At 40.8% G+C, this 11,184-nt stretch overlaps 1 protein-coding gene across 1 annotated transcript; it reads left to right on the top strand.

The window, feature by feature from the left end:
• Positions 1–420: 420 nt before the first annotated feature.
• On the top strand, positions 421–4,447 carry OTOR (otoraplin). The gene is made up of 4 exons (XM_005568301.4): positions 421–582; positions 932–1,071; positions 1,931–2,038; positions 3,127–4,447. Exons 1-4 carry the CDS (start codon positions 468–470, stop codon positions 3,148–3,150), a joined length of 387 nt encoding a protein of 128 aa, XP_005568358.3. The 5' UTR covers positions 421–467; the 3' UTR covers positions 3,151–4,447.
• The last annotated feature ends 6,737 nt before the right edge of the window (positions 4,448–11,184 follow it).

Raw genomic sequence — 11,184 nt, 5'->3', positions numbered from 1 at the left:
GTTATGTAAATCCAGATTTATTAACTGGATTTGTTTAAATCAAAATTATTTGTGCTATAGATCTCACATTGTCAACAGATCCTACAGCTGGTCTGTTTTTGCTCATAAGCTGAAAGAGAATTAGGAGTGAGTTAAAATGAAAAATGGTTTGAAATTCTCATAGTCCTCTCAGCAAAGCCCTGCTGATTGATACAATAAACCACTGCTAAAGCAGCATTAACAATAGTGGACCATTTTGGATATTATCTGTGTGTAGAAAGACACAGAGTTTGACTCTGTTTAGAAAATCAGATGCTAAATAGCTCCTGAAACCGGGTAGCTTGTTATGAAAACAGAGGGGTGGTAGGCCCTTCTAATTGGCCAGAGTATTTACCCAGAGGTCTGGCTTTCACATAAAAGGCAGGAGGAACCACTGGAGTCAGTCCCCGCTTCCAGTAAGAGGTTAAGGTAAAACAGAAAAAAGGAAGATGGCAAGAATATTGTTACTTTTCCTCCCGGGTCTTGTGGCTGTGTGTGCTGTGCATGGAATATTTATGGACCGTCTAGCTTCCAAGAAGCTCTGTGCAGATGATGAGTGTGTCTGTAAGGATTTTTTTATGCTTTTCATTATCTTTCTATTACATAATGGAAAATATATCCACTAATAGCATAAAATTGAATTGTACTTTGAAGTGAGTCTTCTCCAATGTGTATATTATCAACTTTGTTTCTTCTGGTCTGCATTTTGGTGTCTTACTATGGAGAATTCACTTGGCTGAGTTTTGTTGCAGCTTTAATATCTTGGCTGTCTTCTTTCTCTTGGATAGACACCAGCTGTAAACTGGAAATTATCAGTCACTCTGATTTCCTAGTTTTTCTAATACACACTGCCTTTTACTGTTATGAAATTCAGGAGCCTAAAATGTAATCATTTATTTATTTTTTCTTCCAGATACTATTTCTCTGGCTAGAGCTCAAGAAGATTATAATGCCCCGGACTGTAGATTCATTAATGTTAAAAAAGGGCAGCAGATCTATGTGTACTCAAAGCTGGTAAAAGAAAACGAAGCTGGAGAATTTTGGGCTGGCAGTGTAAGATGAGATCATTTAAAATGAACACCTTCAACCTATTTTAATGCTTAATACTAGTTGTTAAGAACCATGTAGCGATTATAGATGGAAATGCAAAAATTCAGGTATAGTTGCTATTATTGCACTTTAAAGAAAGAAAGATCAATTTCATAACAAAACCAAATGTAGGTTAATATGATATTTTGGCAAAAAAAGAGTCAAATACATGGGGGCTTGAACATCCCAAAGAATTTGAATCTTATCCGAAAACGTCTGAGATTTGCCAAGTAGAAGGCATGTGTGTTGGCAGCGAGTCTAAGTATCAATACTCTTTCAGGAAAGGTTGCACCCTCATTAATTCCAAAGAATCAGCGTTTTTCAGTTAAAATATACAGGGGTGGTCTCTGGGGAGGGATGAAGCAGGGTTGATTTTCTGTCCTCATCTGCAACCCTAAAGGTGAATTCTAAATTAATGAAGGATTACATTTAAATCCTTTTAAGTCTGTTCATTTGAATTGTTGAAAACTGAGAAATTTGCATCATTTAAAATAAGTGTCTACAGTACTTTAAAAAATGTACTGTCTTTATATATTTATGAGTTCAAAATAGATTTCAGGCAACTCACAAGACTGCATAAAATAAAGTCATGCTAAAGTAGTGAAATAAGGCTGGGCCACTAAAGAGTAGATGCACAACTCCTGCGGGTTAACTTAGTGCTCCAAGTAAACTTCGGATTTTCCGCAGAGCCCCCTGGACCCCAGGGTGAAAGAGAGGTATTGGCAGCTATGATTTTCACCGTCAGCAAAGAGGATGCCTGCGGGTTTCTCAGAAGACACTCAGCATCAGCTTTTTCCTGATTGCTATTCTTCTGGGCACTTAGGTTTATGGCGATGGCCAGGACGAGATGGGAGTCGTGGGTTATTTCCCCAGCAACTTGGTCAAGGAGCAGCGTGTGTACCAGGAAGCTACCAAGGAAGTTCCCACCACGGTAAGCATTTCAAAAGTGACTAGACAAGGACTCAGATCTTGGGGCAACATAGACTGGTGTCAAAAATGAATCATGCAACCTACAAGATGTATAGAACAAAGCCCCCAACTTTCAATGACGATTTTTCTGAGAGAGTGAGGTTTGGGGGGCTATGTATAACTATTGTCAACGTTGAAAGATGAGTAAACTTTCTGTATACCACCGCCTTTTGTCTTATTTCAGTTTACTATTTTTTTGTCTCATCTTTTTTCTTTATTTTTTCAGCTTCATTGGGTTATAATTGACAGATAAAAATTGCATACATTTAATGCATACATTATGTTTTGATATACCTTGTGAAATGATCATCACAATCAAGCTAGTTAACAGATACATCATCTCACAGTTACCTTTGTGTGTGTGTGTGTGTGTGTGTGTGAAAACATTAAGATCTACCCTTTTAGCAAATTTCAAGTATACAATACAGTACCTCTTTGGTTTTAGATGCGAGTTATCTTGCAAAGCAGTCTATGTAACAAAGAAACAAACCAAAGTCAGTACTAACTGACTCTTACTGACGGTTTTCACTAAAGATAGACTGAGAAAAAAATTATCACATGTTTTTGATCAAATCAAAATATTCTAAAACAATATTTGAATGTCTTATTTTTGTGGTAAATAGATTCTATTTATGTATGAAATAAAATTATACTCTTCCTAATGCCCTGGGGTCCTGTAAACTCAGGACAGAAATAAAAGATGCTGTCTGAGCTACTTTGCAAGATGCTTGTTTTGAAGTGATTCTCCTGGAGCTAATTGCTGTGCTTCAAACACTGCCCATCCTACACAAATGGGACTCAGTTGTCATCACTTCTTAGCGTTAAGCTGAAATCTGTCAGATAACCATAAATTAAAGGTTCATTTGAGGACCTTCATTGTAAGTAGTTTTTGACTTAAAGTGGTAATTATTTCATATTTTTGGGGGGTCAACCTTTACTTACTTGAAATTCAAATTTCTCTGATTAGATATGGTTTTAAATACAGAATCTACATCTGTTTTTTAGCCTAGCCTATTCAGTTCAATCTTTTTTGTTTTTGTTTTTTTCCAGGATATTGACTTCTTCTGCGAGTAATACATTGGTTAAAACTGCAAATAGAAAGAAAACACCAAAAATAAAGAAAAGAGCAAAAGTGACCAAAAAATGCATGTCTGTAATTTCTCACTGACATTTTAAGGATCTGTTACCTTATAGAAGAGCAAGGGCTTAGGGGTTGGAGGTGGCAGATAAAAGAGGATTTTCAACTCAAAACTTGTTTCCTGCTGGCCTGGTCTTCCCACGAGCTAGAGCGGGGAAATGTTGAGCTCAAATGGGTAAATTGAGACCCGAAAATTATTTTTTCAACCTAGAGAATCTCCTCTTACAGGGGGATGCATATAAAAGATCATGTATGTGTAGTTATTTCTAAGTAGTGATTCTTCCCAGCTCTTTGATTTCCCGTATATAAAATAGGTGGGTCATAGGTGGGTCATGTTCCCTTTAGACATGACATTTCCTACTCATTTGTCTTTCTGGCCAATTGGATTATTAATAAAGGGGGTGTTTTATCAAGGAGTATTCTAGTATTTTTGTTACCTTTAATATTTGATGCCTTTTGGAGGTAAAGCTGTTTGGGGGGAAGAAGAGTTTTTGGACCCATAGATGTTTGGATGATGTCTCTAATTTGTCATTTAGAAAAATCTCAAAAGTCATTTCAGTTTAGTAACTTGCCTTCTAAATGATCAATTTACTTCTCCCCCAATTTTAAAGAAGTATGTGTATATTTAACAGGGGAAGGTAGTTTATCGAAATATTTTTAATGGAATAGTTTTCCCTTAATATGTATCCTTGCTGGATATTATTCAAGCTTCAAGTCATCAAAAGATCCAACAAAACAAACAAACACAAAAGGTCTGTAGGTTATTTTCTCTACTTCTATTCCAACTTTGAATTTCCTCTTCCTGTGCAAATTCCTCTAGTCAAGTGTGATATATCAAGAAATCTGAGGAGGATGCAGGTTTTGTGGTCCTGATGGGCCCACAAGTTTTTCTATATTTAACTGGAAATATGCTTTGATTTTGTGTTATTAATATAATTCTTTTGATGTAGTCATGATTTTTTTCTTTGTTTGCATATAATTAAAATGCCTGTACTCTACTTAATGTCAAAATTTCTGAGTTTTTTCTTAAACATTTTTCACCTTAGAGAATAAAAGTGTGGGGGACTTGGGAATGAAGCTTGGTTTTCAGTTCTCTGTGATCTGGACATCCCCTAAGCGTGAAGAAGAGAGCAGAAGAGGGCGTTTAGGGTTAGCCACAGACTTGGCCCAGGGTCATCTTTTAGCTCTGTCAACTGTGATTTTGGGTGAATATCTTTTTACCAAATTCTTATGTAGGTCAGTCAAATAAAGTGGTACCAAATACAAAACACAATAAAACAAAATACCAATGTTTATTTGTTTCTATTTTACTTTATTCCAAAGAGGTTTCAAGTAGCATCTAGGGCTCTCGATAGAATTTTAGAGTAAGAGGTATTTATCCTATTTCTGCTTCTATTTGCCTCTCGCTTCCTGGCCTTTCCATTCCGGAAACACCAAGAAACCCTGAGATGCCCAGCACCCCCATTGCTCCCACCGGGCCTTAGCTACGCAGCTTCACTCCCCATGCATGGGGCTTCCAGGGCAGAACTCCCTGCTTAACTCAGTCAGCTCCAACCCATGAAAACTGAGCTCTTCCAGGAGTTGGAAGGCCGTTGACTGATTTATATCTCCTGGGGCCTATCTGCATTAAATGAAAGCAAGCACTTGCAGGACTTTAAACACACATCTGTCCTCTAAAAATGCAAATGGCCAACCGTGGACCAGCAGCAGCAGCAGCAGCAGCTGGGCCTCACCTGGGAGCTGGTTAGGAGGCAGAGTCTCTGCCCACTGCATGCCTTCTGTGTCAAAATATGCATTTTTAACAATAACTCAGGGGATTCCTATGCACATTAAAGATTGAGAAACACTGATTTTAGTTCCCTCTACTCATCTTACAGAAAAAGAAATAAACAAAAGGCTAGAGTACATAGGAGATAGAGCAACTCTCTCCAAGTTAAACAACAGGATTGAACATTATTATCAGTACTTTCCCAACCCTACCACAGCACTGTCTTGATTCTCCACTGATGTCTACCCAGAGAAAAGGAGGCAGAGTGGTACCAGGGTGAGAGTTTGTGGGCAATGAGGCCTTTTGGGACCCCTTTCCAGTTGATGAATCGTTTCTCTCCCCTTCCCACTAAGAGAAAGGGCATCTTAGCACCTCTAAAAGATTGTCAACTGTTAACATAAGAATTTTAGTCTAACGATCCTTGAGGGAACCCTAACTTGTAGGCTTCTTGATACCCCAAGCTAAACGATGTATATCTATATATCTCTCTATGTATCTATATTAAATACATATATATTTTAGGCAGCCCAAGTCTTTGCTCAAGTTTATTAATCATGTACCAGGTAGTTGGGCCTGGCTGCTTGAGTACCTGTGACCCAGCTCCATTCTGGTGAGTCCCCGGCTACCCAGACACATTCTGTTTTAGCCAAGATTAAACAGAACAAGGGCGCTGCTACTGTTTGTCTTTTAGTCTGAATATAGTTAATTTCATTTAGGAAGGGCTTTAAGTTTTACTATGCAGCTTGTACTGCCTCCTTGTGAGAGAAAAAGAAGATGTTTAATCCTCCATCTCTGACCTCACAGAGTACGGGAAGTAAGACTCCTACCTACGGAAGAATAAAGAACCAATGCAGGGCAGTGGATGTGGGGAGGGAAGGCAGGTAGGTTTCATGAGTCAGCTTAGGGCAAGTGGTAGACTTTGCCTAGAGCAGAGCCCTTGCAAGGTATTACCAGGGCAGGATGAGGCAAGTAAAGAAACTGATCAGAGGTGAGAGGAGTCAGGGCATGGCACATGATAGTTGGCAACAAAATGAAATCATGTTGAAAGGAAGTGCGTTGGGTGGCACTCATTGCTCCGAAAAGTTAGGTGATGATAAAAGATCCCAGGGCACCTTGGAGCTTTGAAATAACTGGGCTGCCATTTTCTAGCTGTGCATACTTAGATAAGGTTCTGACTGTAACTGCAGGACCAGCCCAAACCAGACCTAACTCTGTTGATAACAAAATGTTGAGTTGCCTTTTAAGTATAACAGAGCCCAAACCTGCAAGTCCTATTGCCCAGGCATGCACAATACAAAAAGCTTTGACCCCTAATGATACCCAAAACCAACAAATCCTCCCTTTGGAACCGAGAAGACCAGGACAGGACTGGAAACTGAATGCGAGAACACTTTTGGAAGTGAGGGGTCTGTTGGCCCTAAAGATCTGGGGCTAAAATCCTCCTTAACATACCTTTCTGTAAATGGTCAAATTTAAAGCCCTCCGATCAGACCCTGCCAAGCCAACATTCCCAAATCCTTTCTCTTGCCCACGGTGATGGTTAATATTGAGTGTCAACTCGATCGGATTGAAGAGTGCAAAGTATTGTTCCTGGGTGTGTCTGTGAGGGTGTTGCCAAAGAAGATGAACACTTGAGTCAGTGGACTGGGAGAGGCAGACTCACCTTCAATAGGGGTGGGCACCATCTAATCAGCTGCCAGTGTGGCTAGGATAAAAACAGGCAGAGGAACATGGAAGGACTAGACTGGCTGAATCTTCCGGCTTTCGGCTTTCTCCTGTGCCAGATGCTTCCTGCCCTCGAATGTTGGGCTCCAAGATTTTCAGCTTTTGAACTCTTGGACTTACACCAATGGTTTGCCAGGGGCTCTCGGGCCTTTGGCCACAGACTGAAGACTGCACTGTTGGCTTCTCTACTTTTAAGGTTTTGGGACTCAAACTGGCTTTCTCGCTTCTCAGCTTGTAGATGGCCTATTGTGGGACTTTGCTTTGTGATCACGTGTGCCAATTCTCCTAGTAAACTTCCCTTCATATACACATATACCCTATTAGTTCTGTCGTTTTAGAGAACCCTGACTAATATACCCACTGGCCCCTAGAATCTCATGTTCTTCTCACATTGCAAAATATGATAATCCCTTCTCAATAGTCTCCCCAAATTTTAACTCATCCCAATATTAACTCAAAGTCCAAAGCCTAAACTCTCGTCTGAGACTCAGGCCACATACCTCCCATCTATGAGCCTGTAACATAAAACAAATTATTTACTCCCAAGATACAATGGTGGTACAGCCATTTGGTAAAAATTTCCATTCTAAGAGGGAGAAATAGGCCAAAAGAAGAGGGCAGCAGACCTTACATGACTTTAAAACTCAGTAGGGCAGACATTAAACCTTAAAGCTCCAAAATAATCCTTGACTCCACGTCCTGTATCCAAGGCACACTGGTGCCAGGGGTGGGCTCTCAGGGCCTTGGCAGCTCCACCCCTGTGGTTTTGCAGGTGAGCCCCCATGGATGCTTTCATGGATGAAGTTGAGTGCCTGTGGTTTTTCAGGCTCAGGGTGCAAGCTGCTGTTGGCTGTATCACTCTGGGGTCTGGAGGGTGGTGGCTTTATTCCCACAGCTCCACTAGGCAGTGCTCCAGTGAGGACTCTGTGTGGGAGCTCCAACCCCATATTTCCCATTAGCACTGCCCTAGTAGAGTTTCTCTGTGGGGCTCTGGTACTCCTGCAGCAGGCTTCTACCTGACCACCCAGGCTTTCTAGTAAATCCTTTAAAATTCAGGTAGAAGCTGCCAAGCTTCCTTCACTCTTTTGCTCTGTGAACCTGTAAGCTTAACACCACACAGAAGCCACCATGGCTTACAGCTTTTGCCTTCTGGAGCAACAGCCCAAGCTGTGTCTGGAGCCTTCTGAGCTGCAGCTGGAACTGGAGTTGCCAAGGTGCAGGCAGTAGCATCCTGAGGTGGCACAAGGCAGCAGTGCCCTGGGCCTGGCCTCTGAAACCATTCTTTTTTCCTCCTAGGCCTCTGGGCCTGTGATGGGAAGGGCTGCCTCAAAGGTTCCTGAAATGCCTTCAAGTCTTTTTGCCCATTGTCTTGACTATTAGCATTTGACTCCGTTTTAGTCATGCAATTCACTCTAGCAAGTGTTGCTTCCCAGCCTGCTTGGATTCCTTTCCTGAAAATGCTTGTTCCTTCTTTAAGACATGGCCAGGCTGCAAATTTTTCCAAATTTCTATGTTCTACTTTCCTTTTAATTATAAGTTCCAATTTTAAGTAATTATTTTGCTTCCATCCCTGATTGTAGGTTGGTAGTTATGGCAGCCATACCATATTTTGAATGCTTTGCTGCTTAGAAATGTCTTCTGCCAGGTATACCCTAGGTCATCATTTTTAAGTTTAGTCTTCCACAAATCCCTAGGACATGGAGACAATGCAGCCAACCTCTTTGCTGGGATGTAACAGAGATGACCTTTGCTCCAGTTCCCACTAAGTTCCTAATTTCCATCTAAGACCTTGTCAGTTTGGCCTTCTCCGTCCATATTTCTATCTGCATTTTGGTCACAACTATTTAAACAGTAGCTAAGAAGTTCTAAACTTTCTCTCATCTTCCTGTCTTTATCTGAGCCCTCCAAACTCTACCAACCTCTGCCTGTTACCCAGTTCCAAAGCCACTTCCACATTTTCAGGTGTCTTTATAGCAATGCCAGACTCCTTGGTACCAATTTTCTGTGTTAGTCCATTTTGCATTGCTATAAAGAAATATCTGGGACTGGATAATGTATAAAGACAAGAGGTTTATTTGGCTCCTGGCTCTGCAGACTGTATAGGAAGCAGAGCATTGGCATCTGCTTGGCTTCTGGTGAGGCCTCAAGAAGCTGGTACTCAGGTGGAAAGTGAAGGAGGGCAAGCATGTCATACAGCCAGAGAGGGAGCAAGAGAGGGGAGGAGGTGCCAGGCTTTCTAAAACAACCAGCTCTCACACAAACGAATAGAGCCAGAACTCACTCATTACCTTGGGGAGGGCACCAAACCATTCGTGAATACTCCACCCCCATGACCCAAACACCTCCCACCAGGCCCCACCTCCAACATTGTGGATTACATTTAAATATGAGATTTGGAGGGGGCAAACATCCAAACCATAACACCATCTTAGCAAGGATCACCATCTTAGCAAGGATCACCATCTTAGCAAGGATCACCATCCTAGCAAGGATCACCATCTTAGCAAGGATCACCATCTTAGCAAGAATGGTGATATGGTTTGGATGTTTGTCTTCTCCATAGCTCATGTAACAACACTTCTGGGGGAACCAATCTCAAAAAGAGAGTTTCTCACTACAGTGTAAGCACCTTGAGTTTCCATAGCTTGATGACACTTGCTATGAGGATAGAAGTGTATTCTGTCCCTCTGTTTTCTTGATGCTAGAAGTCCAAGTCTCTGGTTAGAAATTTTGAACCTCACTCTGAAAAGAGTCTTGTGCAAGATCCAAAGCAAAATGAAGAGAGAATGCCTCCATAGACCACAACAGGTGCCCATCTGGAGACTGAGGTACTGTGGCTTTTACTCCTTTGTATTAGTCTGTTCTCACGCTGTTAATAAAGGCATACCTGAGGCTGGGTAATATATAAAGAAAAGAAGTTTAATTGACTCACAGTTTCACATGACTGGGAAGGCCTCAGGAAATCTACAATCATGATGGAAGGGGAAGCGAACACATCCTTTTTCACATGGCAGCAGGAGAGAGAATGAGAGCCAAACAAAGGGGGAAGTCCCTTCTAAAAGCCTTATTTTAAAACCATCAGATCTAGTGAGATAGTGAGAACTTACTATCACAAGAACAATATGAGGGAAACTGCCTCCGTGATTCAATTATCTCCACCTAGTCCCGCCCTTGATACATGGATATTACAATTCAAGGTGAGATTTTGGGTGGGGACACAGCCGAACCATATCATCCTCCAAAAATGTATACATGGGTGTGGGATGCATGCCAATGAGAAGTTTATTCTGGATAGATTATGAGATTGCATGATTTTATTTTGAATATAACTTTTTAAAGTAATCCTATAATAAATACGAGTGATTTGAATAGGCTGTGTTTGACCGGTTTCCTCATATTATGCAAATGTCAGTGGAAGACATGAAGTGGGGTTCATTATAGGTCTCAGAACCTCAGGAATTATTCCACATTGTGAGGAATGATGGCTCAGGCTTCTTTTGTTTGTGGGACCGTGTTCATCTAACCACTTACTTCCCAATTCACTTATCTAAAAAGTGGGTAATGCCTTTGGGGGGTAACCAACTTTGGGATAATTGTGAGGATTAAGTTAGGTACTGCATGTAAAATAACCGTGTACGCAGTACACGGTTTTATGTAATAAATGGTAGTAAAATTAAATTTTAAAATGAGAGGGTTTTAAAACATTTTGAAACGTTTGAAGAACTAGACTACTTTCTAGTGAATTAAAAGTGTATCTTGAGCATGTTTTCTTTCTAGAACACTCTTGTCTTTCTCCACAGTTTTTTCTCAAATGGTCTGCAAGGCATGTTATTAATACTTTGCATAATGATGAAAACTCTCTTTCTCTCTCTCTCTGTCTCTTGAGAAACGTTATTCTTAATGTCTGGATGGGTACTAGGAAAAGAGAACAAACCAGGAAGGTCTTGTTCTCTTATACATTCCCATGTTCCTACCTTCAGTCCTTCTCTCCCTCAGTCTCTTGGATCCTGGAATGAATAACGTTGCAAATGGCAGGAGGCCATTCTACTCTCCCTGCTGTCCGACACTCAGCCAATGGTGACTTCACTCAACTGTAGCCAATTCTGTAAGCTCTTCTCCTTGGGATGACTAATACATAAGCAGCTAGTGATCCTTTTGAATAAAACATTTATAGTGCTGTAGCAACTATTAATAATGACTTAGTTAATGGGTTTTTACATCTGCAGGACACCTCATTTTCAGTGGATGGGCTTTTGAGTTCCTTTTCTTGGCTACTTCATGGGAACAAACATTCAGGAAATGGCAAGAAAGAGCAATTTAACGCAGGGCTTCAATTATCTGCTGAAAGCACCATAAGCTCCTCCCTGAAGACTAGGTGGCATATTGCTGTTGTAATAGACTCCTTTTGTTAAAAGTTATGCCTCTTTTTCAAGGAGCATGTGGTTGAAACTGCTACTTTTGCTTTCTGCAAAACTGT

This window comes from Macaca fascicularis, chromosome 10 (genome assembly GCF_037993035.2).
Source record: "Macaca fascicularis isolate 582-1 chromosome 10, T2T-MFA8v1.1".
Lineage (NCBI taxonomy): Eukaryota > Metazoa > Chordata > Mammalia > Primates > Cercopithecidae > Macaca > Macaca fascicularis.
This window is presented reverse-complemented; position numbering and strand designations above follow the sequence as displayed.